Source organism: Callorhinus ursinus, unplaced genomic scaffold, assembly GCF_003265705.2.
Source record: "Callorhinus ursinus isolate GAN/ISIS: 27379988/994484 unplaced genomic scaffold, GSC_fseal_2.0 scaffold22, whole genome shotgun sequence".
Taxonomy (NCBI): domain Eukaryota; kingdom Metazoa; phylum Chordata; class Mammalia; order Carnivora; family Otariidae; genus Callorhinus; species Callorhinus ursinus.
In genome coordinates this window covers 14,515,141-14,531,699 of record NW_027397084.1, presented here as the reverse complement: position 1 = coordinate 14,531,699, position 16,559 = coordinate 14,515,141, and the positions used below count along the sequence as shown (strand labels likewise).

At 40.0% G+C, this 16,559-nt stretch overlaps 1 protein-coding gene across 25 annotated transcripts in view; it reads left to right on the top strand.

Annotated features, from left to right (window-relative positions):
• DST (dystonin) overlaps positions 1–16,559 on the top strand; it is a 478,114-nt gene that overhangs the window by 353,362 nt on the left and 108,193 nt on the right. For all 25 annotated transcript variants that reach the window (XM_073905137.1, XM_073905154.1, XM_073905136.1 and 22 more), the window contains 7 exons: positions 2,097–2,639; positions 3,675–3,851; positions 9,462–9,585; positions 12,636–12,844; positions 13,487–13,804; positions 14,406–14,572; positions 16,202–16,358. In XM_073905137.1, the coding sequence (XP_073761238.1) occupies positions 2,097–2,639; positions 3,675–3,851; positions 9,462–9,585; positions 12,636–12,844; positions 13,487–13,804; positions 14,406–14,572; positions 16,202–16,358 (1,695 nt within the window). The remainder of the gene's footprint in view (positions 1–2,096; positions 2,640–3,674; positions 3,852–9,461; positions 9,586–12,635; positions 12,845–13,486; positions 13,805–14,405; positions 14,573–16,201; positions 16,359–16,559) is intronic.

The following is a 16,559-nucleotide window of genomic DNA, read 5'->3' as shown; positions in this document are numbered from 1 at the left end:
TTTAATGAATTCCTTTAGGAATGTCTTATGAGTCAGTTATAAAGAAGTCAGGAAAGGTTAGTAAATTGACCTAAGGAGTGAAAACACCAGTGGGCAGATTCAAAGAGAAAGAGGCCTCGCAGGAAAGCCCTTGTTTTTAGCCACTGCATGATGTTTGCCTTCTGATCTTTTTTCTTCTAAGAATATGGGTCTCTGAAAGTGCTTTAGAAGTTCCTAATGTCCTGGCAGAGTGGAGAGATAGCCCAAGGGCCTGGCCAAGGGTTCTGTTTCTAGCACTTTCTAGTTGTGCCACATGTCCTAGGCCGTGTGGTTTCTTCCTTCAGCCCAGATTTCCTCATTTATAAAAGGAAAGGGATGGATCAGATAGTTTATAAGGTGTTACATATGTCTGTGTAAGCTACTGTGTGCAGAAGACCCACTGGAGAGTAGTGTGTGATTATAGTTCAAATGTCTAAGACACAGTCTGTGGGAGAAAAGTTCTTTGGACAAAAATATTTATTGTGTGCTTATGATGGGGCAGGTATTTTTATAGACAGAATACAAATGTTAATGAGACTGTTCTCAGCTGACTCATGGAGATCAGATTTATAAGTGAACAGTTTTCCTACAACGGTGCTTCTCAGTCCTCTTTATTTCATAGTATAGTTACTCTTATTAGCCCTTGTTGCCAACACTGTTCCAGGCGTTTGGGATTCCCCAGTGAGCAAAATAAATTCCCTGCCGTGCGTGGTGCGTGCATGTGAGGATCGTGAGGTGAGAGGTCAGGATGGTATTTATTAATGACTAGATTTTATGCACTATGGGGTGTTAGGAGGTAGTCCTCTTTTGCTGAAACAAATAAATTGAGTTGGGTATGGGTGGGTGAGCATGGGTCGGGAGCCACCTATCAGCATTAAATAGGATCATCTGAGTAGGCGTCCCTGACAGGATGAAATTTGTGTGAAGCCTCAGAGGGGATGTGCGGGAGAGATACCTGAGGGAAAAGCTATTGCCAGATGAGAACGCCTAGGGGAAAAAGCCCCTATTGTGCCTCACGAGGTGGGGGTGGAGGTAGTGGTTTGAGAGACTGGGGTTCCTGGAGTGGGGTTGGGGGTGAACCAGATAGTCAGGGAGCTCTGAGACAATATTACCAGGTCGTTTGGCTCCCTGTAAACCATGATGAGAGCTGTAGAAAATTACCCAGAAGGATTCTTTTCCTTTTGGCCATATTTGTATGGATATTGGGGTGGATGGGGGAAGCTGCTGTGGCTGCAGAGAAAGGGACTCCAGCTACGTGAGGCCCACTCAGCTGCCCTGAAGGCTGAGGACGCAGTGGCTCTGCTCACCGGTCCTCTGTCCTCAGAGTGGATTTTAATTCCTGGCATGTGCCAGGCTTGCCAGGATGTAGTCTACACATGTGGTCTCATGTACTCCTTTCAGGAGACCTAGGATGTGTAGGGATCATAGTCTCCTTTTTCCCCATGTAGGAAGCTGAGGCCCACTGAAGCCCAGTAGCTCCAGTATTCTCTTTGATTATCTGTGTTCCTCCAACTCTCTTTGGGCTTCTCTGAATGCATATTGTTCTTGCTTAATTATTGTCCTAGGGGTTTTATAGCCTTAAAATGAACAAATTCTCTTTTTCCTACTCAAATGTATTCTCAGGATCATTTCTTAATAAAAAATATTGTATATCTTTGCTCAGTAATTAGCTAAGCACCTCGGCAGTCCCTTCAGGGTGGTTGTCAGGCAGCAGTGACTAAAATGAGATCGTACTGTAGATGCTTCCAGAATTGGAAGAGAAATTCATCACATTTTTTCCAAACTTCTCAAAATCAGTACTTGTCCTCTGTGACTATCTAAGTACTGTTCTAGAAAATATTAGAAAATCTCCATAAAAATAAGATGAGAGTGGTCAAAGCTTGCTATTCTGGATTCTGGGATGCGCCCATGCAAGCGAGGGAACTACTGCACACCTTGACGAGGTTAATGAGCAGCCCGTTGCCGGCCTGTGGATCATTTAAGCCTGTCAGTCCTGAGGCGCCGGGGGGCTCCCAACAGGCTCCATGAACCATGTCACTGCCCTGACCTCACGTGAGGCTGATGTGTGTTCACCGCAGGCCCGACACGAGAGGATCGTCTCTCAGCACCAGGCCGTCCTCGTGGCCACGCAGGCTGCACAAACCTTGCTCGACAAACAGGGCCACTATCTGTCTCCCGAGGAGCAGGAGAAACTGCAGAGGAACGTGAAGGAACTGAAAGCACACTACGAAACCACGCTGGCCGAGTCGGAGAAGAAGGTGAAGTTAACACGCTCTCTGCAGGAGGAGTTAGAGAAGTTCGACGCCGACTACAGCGAGTTCGAGCACTGGCTGCAGCAGTCAGAACAAGAACTGGAAAACCTGGAAGCAGGTGCAGACGACCTCGGTGGCTTGATGACCAAACTGAAGCGGCAGAAGAGTTTCTCAGAGGATGTCATTTCTCACAAAGGGGACTTGAGGTACATTACCATTTCTGGAAACAGAGTGTTAGAAGCGGCCAAATCTTGCAGCAGGAGAAGCGGCAAGACTGCGCAGGATCACATCGATACTTCTGCGACCCACAGAGAAGTCCAGGGAAAACTGGATCATGCCACCGATCGGTTCCGGTCTCTCTACTCGAAGGTAATTTTATTTTTGGATCAGCCTGTGACTATAGTTTTCACTCTGTCCTCTTCACTTTGGTTTTGGAACTAGAAGCGAGAAATCTAAGAACTGAAGCAGAGGACATAAAGTGGTTTTGTCCTCATTCCCCCTTTCTTATTCATCTGCTTACTTCAGCAAACGTGTTTAAAGGTTAAAAGCCTCAAATTATCTATTTAGTTTTTTGGGGGGAGTGGGTTTCCAGGCAGCCTTAACTCTAAAACGCCAATATCCGATCTGACCACCAGGTGGCGTTTATGTTTTGTTCCAGACCCAAAGCGCGGCTTGCAGATTTGCCCCCTCTCAGGCTTGGGCCTGAACTTTCATGTCAGATCATTTTCCCTTCACCAATACTGCAATTGTTTGTTTTGCAGATGTAGTTGACCAGTGCATTATTTTAATACTTCACGGCTAACAGACTGTTACAGCTTCTTGTGGACAAGCAGAAGTTTCGTTTAAAAAAAAAACCCACAGAACTAAGAAAACATTTCCCCTTTACAGTATAAGCTGAACAGACTAACCAAGTAGCACAAATGGTTTGAAGAGCATCATTGGTTATTGGCCTTTGCCCATTCTGATCTAGATCATTTGCCTCCTTGTACAACTTCAGTCTTGGGTGACATGGAAGTGATTTATTAAGCACTTTGAAAACTTTCCCATCAAATACATAGCTGTACACATGGTCCATAAAACTCAGAATGTGTCCTGGTAGATCAGCCTCCCCTGGTGATTGGTATCTGAATCCTTCATTCTGTAGTAAGACCCAGCCCTTGTAAACATGTTTTTGAACTGATATAAATCTAGGACTATTTCTTCATTTTTATGGTTACTTTTTGAAGATGCTTCTTCACATGAAGGAAAATATCTTAGTCCTATTGTTTTCACCAACTTTGGTTGAACTCTGGTGTTTTCCAAGTTGCCTAACTCATAGGTCCTAAGGTTTTTAACACCTATACAGTGGGATTTTAATCCCCCACCCTTAATTGCTTCTGATTTTTTATTTTTATTGTTTTTTAGTGCAATGTCCTTGGGAATAATCTTAAAGACCTGGTGGATAAATATCAACACTATGAAGATGCTTCATGTGGACTTCTTTCAGGGCTCCAGGCCTGTGAGGTCACAGCGAGCAAACACTTATCTGAACCCATCGCTGTGGACCCTAAAAACCTGCAAAGGCAATTAGAAGAGACCAAGGTAAGAGAAAGAGACAGAGAGAAAAGTGAGAGATCCAACCCTTCAGTAATCCGCTGCCCCACACTTTTGTGATCATTTCACTTTGGAAAGGGGAACAGAGGATGGGAAACACACTTCTCTTTCTAACGGGAGTTGGGACTCCAATTCATAGTCCACTCCTTTCTCTTTCTAATGAGGTTGTATTTTCCACTGTTGTTTAAATGGTTTGACACTGCTGTTACGGCTTGCATCACACCACTCCCTCCTCCCTAAAGAAAAACCAGTATTACCCTGGCCACTTATTTATCTTTATACTTATTTATTTTGTTCATTAACTTTCTCCTTCATTGGAAGTAAGTTCCATGAAGGCAGGTGTTTTTCTCTCTTTTTGTTCATTGCTATCTCCCCAGCATCTACAAGAGTGCCTGGCCCAAAGGAGGTACTCAGGGTTTGTTCAAGAACGAACAGGTAGAAAGGAAGAAGGGATGTCACTGTCTGATTTCAGGTCCGAGGACCAGGACTGGTGTTCCTGTTGAGTGTCCCCATGTTTCTTAGAGACATAAACTCTAGTTATTGCCTAGCACAGTTCTCAGAAAGTGTACCTGCTCCTTCAGAAGTGCAGGCTTGATGTCAGACTTGAATAATTGCAGAACTCTCAGCATACCCACAGTGGCAGAGAGAGTCTATCTTAAATTTAAAGCATATTTTAGAATCTTAAAGTGAGGGGAGATCATTTTTGAAGCACTTTACTCCTGTTCCAGATGACCAGTGATTTGGAGTTTGAAACTTTCAGTCCATAAATCAGTTGTGTCTCCTTTTAGCAGGTGGGTAGCAATCATGGCTGCCATCACTAGAAAGTCAACCCAGTATTGCCAGTTCAACAACTAACTTCCGGAATTCAGCTGCATTTGCGCGTTACAGAATCAGAAATCATTATTGTGCTATTAATGGGGAAAACGGGTGCCCTGCTGAGTGAGCTTAATGCTAGATATTGCCTGAGACTGGCTGCTTCTGGCTAAAAGAAAGCTAAGTCCTAGCCAAGGGTGAAATGTGGCCGGGTAAGGTCCAGGCAGAGAGAAGGGGATGGGAAGTGTGGGCTGGGAGGAGGGAGGTGAGGTGCAGGCAGGCAGGGAAGGCGCCGCTTCTCCCCTGGGCTGAAGAGTTTACCCAGTGTCACCTGAGGCTCCAGGGAGAGGTCCTGCTCTAGTTGGTCATCCCCATGTTGGTGTTGCCTCCTGGGGGTGGCTCCCTTCCATTGGATGTGCGTTACCAGTCCTGGGCCTCTTTGTTTGTGTTTATTCTTTCCCACAAGCACAAGACCAGGTCTGTCTGAATAAAGTTTCCCAGTCCCACCTGATCACGGTCGAAGGACAGTGTAGTAGGGGCAGAAGAGAGGCTGCAGTTGTAAAGGCCTGTATTTTGGCAGAAGTTGCCAATAGCGTAAAATAATTATTAAGATTGCCTACGTGACATTTAGTTACGAAGTCAGGTATTTTAGTATAGGAAAGTGTACGCACTAAAAACAACACATTTTAAGTTAGGTCTCTATCAGGAAACTGATTCCATCCTATATGAAAGTAATTTTTCTATAACTAGAGCCAAAAGAAAAAGAAGAACCCAAAAGGATGTAGTGGTTTTTAAATTAAACAGATACCTGGATTAATTGTCCAACAGAGGAAAACTTCCTTGGTATGGGCTGCAGAAGAAGACTCTTCTAGTCATAAGGCAGCCAAAGTAACGTTAAAGAGGAGAGCAACGTCTTGAAGGAAAATAAATTCTAATTAAGCCACAGCGTAATTTTAAAAAATTAAATGTGCAATTAAAGTTGTTCTTGGCGTATGTTCTTATTTTCCTCACAGACGACCTCAGCATGTAGCAAGGATACATTTTTAGGAGGATTAGGCCGTTTCCATTTCTTTGATTTTTACTAACATTTAAAAATTATTTTTCTTTAACTAATGTAAACGCGTAAGACTACCACAGAAAAATCAGTTTTCTCTACATTTACAATACTAGCATATTCTATTGGATAATAAATGCAACTTGGGGGTATCCAAGTCGGTTCGTTCAAAACCTTTCTGTGCAAGAGCACATTATTAGCATTATTATTCAGAGGACTGGTGGCTGTGTTGTCAACACTCTGATACCACTGAACTGTAATGATGTGAAGACACCACGATGTGAAAACTCTGCCTCTCCCCTTGGAGAACTCACATTCTAAAAAAAAAATTTTTTGGAGGTATTCATAACCTTATTTCATCTCTTAAATAAGTATGCAATGCCCACAAACTGTGTCTGTGGTGTAGACTTCAGCCTGGTTCTAGGTAAAGTTCCTGTTGTGAGGAATTGTTTATGTTTCCTGTAACTAAACCTGTGAAGGAATCTCCTAGACAGATCCCCTCTGATAGTGTCTTTGGCCTCTTGGGACAGTTTTAGGATCTGGTACACAGATCACAAATCCCATGTTGGCCACAGCTTGCTAAGCCTTTTGACGTATATGGGCTGCCCGGATGTCATTTAAATTACTTTGAATATGAAAATTAGTTGAGGAAATTTTTGCCATTGGCTGTGAACATTTGATTTAATCTGAAATGAAGGCTGAAATAGAAAAGGATCTTTTTGGATCTTATACCTGATATTTTTATTTATTTACTTTTCATTCATTTACTTCTTCTAGAAACCTTTCTCAGGGCCTACTATGTGCCAAGCACTGTGCTGGGTGATAAAAAAAAAAGCTGAATAGAATAAATTACTCATTCTCAAAGAGGTTACAGTCTAAGAGACAAATCCAGTAATATTCACAGGGTATTTATGGGAGTTCCTGCAGGGACTACTTACAAACTAGGGGTGAAGAGAAAGTTAGGGGGTTTCCCAGCTGACTGTTAACCAGTGAACAAGAGCCAGGCTCAGGATGATGGGGGATAGGTTTCGTGAGGTTAGCATGTAGAGACGTTAAATGCTGGGTCTAGCTTGAGCAAATAGCTAAGAAACAGCTGTGGTTTTGGACATTTCTGGAACAGGAGGTGGAGGAAGATGAGATTGAAGATAGAATTAGAGAATAGATGTCATTGGACCTTTTATTGAATGCACAAGCCTGTTGTTTTTATAACAGCAATGGGAAGCTACTGAAAGATTTTAAAGAGGGGAACGATATGGTCAGGTATGTATTTTAGATAGAACATATTGGGGGGCTGTGTCCGGGAAGAGATTGGAGGGAGGGAGTTCAGTTAGGATGCTTTTTTCAGTTGAGTGCAGTGATCCAGAATTACAGAGCAGAAGTCTGCTTTTAAAAACACATTAAGCAGGTAAAATTGTCAGGGCCGGATGGTGGATTTGCATGTGGAAAGGAGGGTTGAGGTAGAGTCCAGGAAGAACCTCAGAGCTACTACTTGGGTCATGAGATACAAAAGCAGGAGGAGTGCAGGTATAGGGAGTGAGATAATGAGTTCAGATTCAGCGTTCTGTGTTTGAGGGGACTGTTTACACCCAGATGGAAATGATCAAGAGGCAGTTGGAAACCTGGGCCCATGGCCAGGGATGAGTTCATCTACAGTTGGGCATATGGGAATTTGAATTTGAAATCCGAATGTGAGACTGGAAGAGGAGTTTGAGTAGCTTCAGTGAAGTGAAAGCCAAGCATAGGGCCCGGGTGGACAGTTAGCCTGTTTGGACATAAATACATTAGAGGTGTTAGGAACGCAGGGCTGGACTTCTGGAAGATTTTTCTGTGGTTCTTGCCTCTACCTCTTCACTCTTCGTTGTAATTGTTGAGCCACATGTACTTAGAGAAATGGGGGCCTCTATTCAGCAAATTCAGGATTACAGTATCCTTTCTGAAGCAAATGACGTTAACCTTTTCCACTTTCTCTCTTCCTATAACCTTTGGGGACAGAATTATTCCAGGCCCATTTCCAAATCCCTGATTACATCTGTTCTTTTTCCCTTCTCATCACTTATGTATACGAACTCTCCGTGATTCCTTATGGCCCACTCCTCCGGTGTTTCCGTGCTTGCTCCTCTGGCAGTCTCGCCATGGGTCTTGGCTTCCAGAACTTTATGTCTTGTTCCAGCCTGTGTTCAGAGTCACTTCTATTTCCAGGTTCACTGGGTTTTTTTTTTTTTCTTTCTATGTGAGGATCCTAAGAGCTCTTTGAAGTCATAAATTCCTAAACAGACTCTCCTTTGATCCTAAACTTGCTCCCACTTTTGCTTGTGAATTCCATTAATTGCCTCGGCTCAAAAACACCGGACACTTCTCTTGTCTCTTCTTTTTCCTTGTTCCTGGCTCTTCAAGCAATGATGTCCCATAGAACATTCTGTGGCCATGGGAATGCTCTATAATGTCTCCAATATGGTAACCACTCGTCACCCTTGGCTACTTAGGACTTGAAATGGGCTAGTACAACTGAGGAATTGAATTTTTAATTTTATTTGATTTCAATTAATTTTAAATTTCAAAAGCTCCTTGTAGTTAGTGGCTACCATATCTCACAGCACAGCTTTAGATAACCAGTTGTCAAGAGACCCTCCCCAACTCTGTAACCAATTTTGTCTTCCCAGCCCAGAAGGGCCTCTCTCCTTTGTTACTGCTGAAGTTTCCCCAGTTAGGGGAAACATTTCTTACTCATGCCATTTACCTCACACAGTGCTACAAATTTAGCCTTCTCTTAACGCAGCTCTGAGCATGTCAACCCATACTCAGAATCCTTGAACGACTCTCCATTGCTGCAGGATGAAATGTAGACTCTTTAGCTGGATAGTCCTATTGCTGTTTATTCACCCAGACACACTCTCTACCTGGTTGGGACTCTCCCCTGTCCTGTGATGTTTCTGTCCACATCTTTGTTCACTCTGCAGGGACATGTCCTCCCTCTCCACTTCTGCCTGTCTCCGTCCACACTTTCTTCAGGACCCAGCCCAGTACCACCAGCATGGAGGTGGTCCTCATTTCCCTCTCTACTTACCCCTCCTCTCAGCTTCCAGTAGCACTTACAGTTCCTGATGTAGATCATAAGATCCCTATGGGTGAGCTTTGTGTCGTTTGGTTTTGTATTTTCACAAACCCAGCAAGATTTTTTTGAATTTGTTAGATGTTAAGTAACGTTTGTTGAGTAAACAAAAATAAATATGACTTTGTATTGAAATGGAAATCCTTAATTATTTCCTTACCTGGAGTTAGAAATAGTCCCAAAGGTGTGGGGTTTTTTTGTTGTTGTTGTTTGTTTTTGTTTATGTGTTTTTTTTTTTTTTGAGTTAGGTTGGTTTTTGTTTTTGTTTTTGTTTTCTGGCAGTTAGTGAGGGTATCGTCCGAGGCTATGAAATGGCGATGAAGGGAGATCTCAGGCTAGGGGTAGAGGGTTGCAAGATCAAGAATCAGGCCAAGTATCATGAACATATATATATATGCTCAGTAGTTTATTTCAAGACTGAATTTGTATTATCCTCACTGGCTGAGGCCTCTGCTAACACCACTTTATAACTGGCCCTATTCTAAAGACTCTGGAGTAAGTTTATAATGACGAAAAGATTTTTATGTCTAATATTACTTTATCGTACTGTAAATAATTTTTTTAATATTGGAAATATATCATTTAATCCTTTTGATTATAATTGAAGCATTCAATCCTTCAGGCTCTGCAAGGACAGATATCAAGTCAGCAGGTTGCTGTAGAGAAACTGAAGAAAACTGCTGAAGTGCTTTTAGATGCCAGAGGATCTCTACTTCCAGCCAAGAATGATATCCAGAAAACATTGGGTAAGTTGTTTATTTCCTTGTTTGCTTTCTCACAAGTAAATTCTCAATGAAGGTATTTTGATACGGAGAACATGCTCACTAGTGTATATTGTGTTGCTTATGTCCTTTCACTGAGAAATGGTGCTTCCCAGTCTGGGAGGAGGCATGCCTTTTGGGGCAGGTATATTGGGAGTTTCATACTTTGAAAAGAGTATGTTTAAAGTTTATTTTTATATTTAGAAAATGTAACAAAAACTCTTTCTTTATGTAATATTCATCACAGAAAGTAGAACTTAAGATTCTTTTGGTGGATGGCATTGGGCAGAGCTAAATGGCCAAAAGAGACTCACTGAGGGGTCTTTGTAGAAAGCAGGAGCATGGCATTAAGAGACATGCTTTAAAACAGTGTTCCCACCTCTCCATTTTCTAGAAGACTTTGAGTGGTCTCCCAGGGCTCTGATTACCCCAATTTTCTCCAGTGATACCAGAAACTTGTATGCAGTCATAGTGGTGCTTCTGTGCCCTCTCACGTTAGAGTTGGTATCTCTTGAGAAAAGAGCTATTGCATGTTATTCTTTGTATCCACTCATCGTATTTAGTTTGGATTAAATGCACAGTGGGGTATCAATAAATGTTTGCCCTCTTACTGTATTTTTTGCTTTGACTTTGTGGCCTTTCATACTACCTAATGTGTAGTTCAAGGTTATAATATATTTCTATGCATGAAATAAACACAATGTTTTATAAGATGGTTGGACCTGTGTTTCACACCAAAGCAGGTGTGAGTTAAAATCTGAGCATAAATTTTAGATGAAGAGAAGGATGGATCTTTACTTTTCTAAAACCAGTCCTTAGAAGGAAAACTTTTTTTTCATTCTTAAAGATGTCTAAAATTTTTGATCATGCATATACCTTTCAAAAATTTCAGCATACACCTTCATGTATGCACGTGTATTTATGTTATATACAAATATTACTATCTTATCACATCATGTGTATTATAATTATAAAACACAAAAACATAAAATTTTAATGTGTAAGATAAAAATATGAATGGAAGTTCTAATATTTTGTTCCTATATCCCAGTGTACCATCTTGTCATCCCACATTGGCAACTACTGCTATTAAGGACTTGGGCATGGAGATTTGGAGGAAAAAGAAAGACTGTAATATATATGTGCTTCTGTTATTTGCAGAGGCATTTTTCCCATTGTCAAGTGTACATAGTTTTGTTTTTATTAGCTTAAAAATTTACATGCTACACGTTATTTTAAGACTTTAAAACTTCTATCTGGCATAAGTTTCTAGGAATATGTGAAAATATATTTAAGATATAGAGGAATTTCTCTAAGATCTGTCTGGCCCCTAGGAAAACCAACCACTTAAAAAAATAACAGTCTTAGAGTAGATTTCATTTTGTACTCTTTTCTTCTAAAATAATTATTTACTTAGTAAAAACAAGAATTCGCTTCAGTGACAATATTTCATCATTAAGAAATACAAAAATAGTAACACTCAAAATGTGTTAATTTTAGTACAATAGCTGAATTTGCTTGGGAAATCACTTTTCAAGGCTAACCAGATTGCTGATTTACCCTGCTGATGCCTAGAGTTGTCCATTTGAGAGGCAGCTCACCTGCTAATCAATCACCATCTGCAATTCAGAGTATCTTCTCTTGTGACTTCCAAAGAAGGGCTTATATTTGAACTTCCTGCTTGTTTTGTCTGCTGATAGCATCTTGGTGCATATTCATTGCCTTCCCCTGCCCCTGTCTGCACTCTCCTGGCTTCACCATGTTCTGTGATGGGACCCTTGACTGTCTCTTTAAATTATCAAAGCTTAACCTCTCAATTCAGTGAAAACTTGTCAAAGTGTTTTTTCATGATATATTAAAACAATCAAAGAGAAGTATTGCTTGTATAGATTATGTTCCATGGGCCAAACACAGCATGTAAAATGTTTTACTCTCAGAGAGGGGATTGCAGTCAGAATTTTCTGATTGAACATACAATATATCCAACTAAAGCATTCAGAAATAATTAAAATACTTTTCAAATTATTGGACAATAAGTGATAAATTGATGATTTATTCCAGAGAGAGATTAATACATTAAAAATCATGTTCTTTGAACTTCTCATAGGTCTGCAGTACAGAATGTAGGATGTTAAAGTATAGAACTTTCCTCAATTTGAGTGAAAACTAGGCTAGAACAGCCCGTTTTTTTTAGTATCTTAAGTCTTCAGAATTAAAAGAAAGTTAATCCCATCTGACATAGGTCAACCTGTTAACCTTACTTATTTTTCCCTTTGGTCTGCTATTAAACTTTTCAAATAAATTCTATTTATATTTTAGAAACATAATCTCAACCTATCTTATTTTAAGTGAATTTTCATGATCTATTTTCTCATTGTATTTATCTATTTTCTCATCATATGTGCATCTGTCAGTTTCTTTGCTTTCAAGTACTTTGCTTTTAGACTGTGAAGGGCGACAAAAGCTTAAGTATATGTTTGCGTGTGTGTGTGTGTGTGTGAGAGAGAGAGAGAGAGAGAGAGAGAGAATAGCTGCTGCGCACAAGGGAGAGATAATTTTTATATGTAAAGGTTAGTTCTTGATAAATCTTTTTATAGCTGTGTATTGTCCTTGAGAATAGCTGCGTGTGACTGTCACCTTTTTCTTTTTTCCATGTAGTTATCTAGTATGGCTAATTTGAAAATGGCAGATTGAGAACCAACATTTACTCTAAAGATTAGCTGTTTAGACCACTAACATTTCTCTGGGGCAATTCAAATGTTTCTTCATCCCAAAAGCTCTTTTCAAATGCAGATGACATATATATCAACTATTTTTAAAAAAATATTTCAGTTTTTTATATTCCACTGAGATCTTTTTCTTCTTTTGTTAAGGTTTCAGATGGTGCTCTGATTCTGCATTTTGAATTTATCATTTAAACCTTTTTCTTTTTCCAGTTTTGGTGCGGAAATTGTGTGACTTACCTTAGTGTATTTTTAAAAGGAATAGGGCAAAGAGAGCTTTGTGGTTAACACTTCCTGATCTTTCTGGACTAGATGACATTGTTGGGAGATATGATGATCTGTCCAAGTCTGTTAATGAACGAAATGAAAAACTGCAGATAACCTTGACCCGCTCACTGAGTGTGCAGGATGGCCTGGATGAAATGCTGGACTGGATGGGAAGTGTGGAAAGTTCTCTGAAAGAGCAAGGTCAAGTGCCCTTAAACTCTGCTGCTCTTCAGGATGTGATCAGTAAAAACATTGTAAGTGACATTTAAAAAGAAAAAAAAAACACTTTTAGATTGAAAAAAAAAAAAAACAAAACAAAACCCCACTTAAAAAGTCCCAGGGATGGGTAGATTGAAGATAAACTTAAGGATAAAGACAGGAGGTTTCCTGAGTATAACTGTGAAAAGTAGTGCTTGCGCCAAGACACATGTGTGAAGCAGTTTTTCTCTGAAGAAGTAGAGAGAGAGCTTTGTATGCTTTTTCACGAATGTAACTCATTACAGACAGCTTACACATACATGAGGACTAGCTTGTTCATCACAGCTTCAGCCAGCTGCACATGAGGTTAATCAGATCAATCTTGCTGTTGTCCAGCCTTTTAAAAATTAGGACCGTGGATAATCCCTCGGCTCCATTAGGTCTCAGGGGTTGCTGAGGGGCAGCCGCCTCCTGCCTCTCTCAGGCAACTCGCCGGCTGGTCTCCGCCCTGTCTTGAAGAGATTTGGGACCGTGTGCCTCAAGGGGCAGAGCAGACTGGTCAGTCAGCCCCAACACTTAACCTTCCTTAGTCACAGGCTGTTCACGCACACATTGTTACGTATGGTCATTTTTTAACACTCTGTGACATTGTTTGGAAACCTCATTGTAAAACATAGGACATATTTGGTTCATTTCAGATGTTGGAACAGGATATTGCAGGTCGTCAGAGCAGTATAAATGCCATGAATGAAAAACTGAAGAAATTCATGGAAACCACGGATCCATCCACTGCGTCCTCACTGCAAGCCAAGATGAAGGACTTGTCTGTCCGCTTTTCAGAAGCAAGTCGTAAACACAAAGAAAAACTTGCCAAAATGGAGGAGCTAAAAACCAAAGTAGAACTCTTTGAGAACCTCTCAGAAAAACTCCAGACATTTTTAGAAACAAAAACTCAGGCTCTCACTGAGGCAGATGTGCCAGGAAAAGATGTTACTGAGTTGTCTCAGTACATGCAGGTATGTCTTCCTTCATATTCACGAGGTTGGTCAAGTGCATGAACACTTCAGACCAGCATTATATTAGCATGTATTAGCAGCATTACAATTAGCAATCATCATTTTAATTGCTGATGGATTAATAAGGATCTATGCTTCCCTCCTTCAAAAATCCCAAACCCCATCTTCTCCTTAAAGCCTTTGCTCATTGATTAGAAATGAACACCATTTCTCACATATACACTTTTCCACATATTAAAGATGATATGGGTATCATATGCCAGAACCTGCAAAGAGACAGTCTATAAGGAATGCATTTTTCTTTATTTTTTATCTATTTTTTTAGTTGGATAAATGTACTATCTATTTATTTATTTTGATGTAGTGTTCCATGATTCATTGTTTGCGCATAGCACCCAGTGCTCAATTAAATAAATTTACTTGTGTTCTCTTTCAGCCTAACTGCATGTTTATTTATATTTAGAGTACTGACCATAGTCAGGATCATTCTTCTGTGAAATTCTGAGTAGAGCCATTCTGGTCCCATACGTACCTCTTGATAGAATGCCATCTGGAGATCTAACAACATCTTAGATTGATTAAATATCTAAATGCTTTGTAGGAATCAACTTCTGAATTCTTAGAACACAAGAAAGATCTTGAAGTTTTACACAGTGTTTTGAAGGAGATATCCAGCCATGGCTTGCCAGGTGATAAGGCTCTGGTTTTTGAAAAAACAAATAATTTGTCAAAGAAGTTCAAGGAAATGGAGGATACCATCAAAGAAAAGTAAGCACCACTTGAGAAATTGGATTTTAGTCTACCTGATACTTAGTGAATTATTTTTATTTGCTCATGTGAATACCTGAGACAAAACTTTGGGGACAAGCATTGGGCTACTTTGTAAGTGCTTTTATATTGATATATATTTTTTTGCCATTAAAATTAAGTGCATTTTTGTTAGAATATTTAGGAAGGGAATTTGATACTTCTTACCTAAAAGTAGAAAGCATTACGTAGAAAAATAGTGGTGGTAGTGTATTACTGAAAATAATCTAAAATCACTGTGGTCTCTGAAGCCTTTGGCAAATAACACAATTTTATTTGCAAAATCAGACATAACGTTGAAAGATAGCCCATGGTTCATTGCTTTTGGGGCTTAATTCAGAAACTGCACAATTTCAATATAGTTTTTGATGGCCTTTTTTTTTTTTTTTGGTAAAATAGTTTACTTTTTAAAGAATTGTAGGTAAGAAATGACTCCGTGAACAAGCAAGATAAGAAACAAGAGAACGCACCTGAGTTGAGCTAAAAAGCTGTACAGGGATAAACCTTGTGTGACTAGACTTTCTATTTCTGATCTCTTGTTGGTTTAGAATATACGTCTGGTTTTGCTAAAGACCCCACAAAGATAGAAAATAGTTGTCTTTTAACTCTTCATTTCTTCAGAATTCTCTACCGAAAACTTTTGAGCACTGTCTATTACTATTTCCAGAGCTACATTTTCCATCTTGTCACATAATATTTAACTCACATCACATGGAAACGATATTCTTGGTTTCCCGAGGTGAACTCTAGGTGGTTTCTTCTTCCAGAAGGGTTCAGTTTTAAAACCATGTAGTCATCAGTAATTAGTCCAGCTGCAGTGGACCCTTCTGTGCCAGTATTCCACACATGGGCACATGCCGTCCACATGCCACCCACATGCCATCCACATGCCATCCACATGCCACCCACATACCAGATGGAACCTCATAGCTATTCACGTGCTGGTCATGTGCCCTCCCTCCATGGTGCTTAGTATACAGAAAGACCCATGTAGTTCACTGTGGAGCTTTCTGAGTATCTGTCGGGGAGGCAGTCATTACCATTCTTTAGTCACTAGGTCTCACCTTATGTTTGGATAGTTCAATCTGGGCTCTCTGAAGCACCTGGTTTATTCACACTAAAGTGACTGTAGTGTCGTGTAGAAACCACTAGGTGGCGGCATGTTTTCCTCAGATCAGTGATTTGTAAATGTTTCCTGCTGGTTCTGTGCCTGTTGGCATTAAACACCGTATAAAGTGGACAGATCAAAGCTTGCTGAATCTAAATAGTGTTAAAACTGTTTATATAGCCTTAGAGTTTATGTAGCATTATAAAGTGCCATTACCATATGGGTTTCGGATTTCTTAACTGGTCCTATCTTTGTGGAGTGTGCCTCAGGAATAAAGTAGTTACTTAGCTGATTTGATTTCACTTGGCACCTATGAGACTTTTCGTCCTTTTATCCAGGGTTAGAGTTTGCATGGGAGAAGGGTTTTTTTTCCTTAATTGTAAGCCTGATACAGGAATAATAATAATTTATTTACTAGTAATTATTCCTTCGGAGTATTTTCTTTCTGTGGCTTAAATTCTTCAATAATTTTTGTTATCTAGAAAAGAAGCCATATCTTCTTGTCAAGAACAGATGGATGCTTTCCAAGTCCTTGTTAAGTCATTGAAGTCATGGATAAAAGAAACAACAGAAAGAGTTCCCATTGTGCAGCCTTCTTTTGGTGCAGAGGATTTAGGAAAATCTTTGGAAGAAACTAAGGTGAATTATTATCTACTACTAATTTCTTCTTTGCCCGTGTGAGTAATGAGAGGTTAAAAGACTATTGTGCTTTCCTTTTATCTGATAAGTTAGATCCCCATTTTATCTTAAGTATATTTTGGTGATATTTGGAAATCATGACATAGCTCTAATCCTTCTGAGGAAGAACACAAATTTTGAGTTGCTTTTTAAAAGAGATGT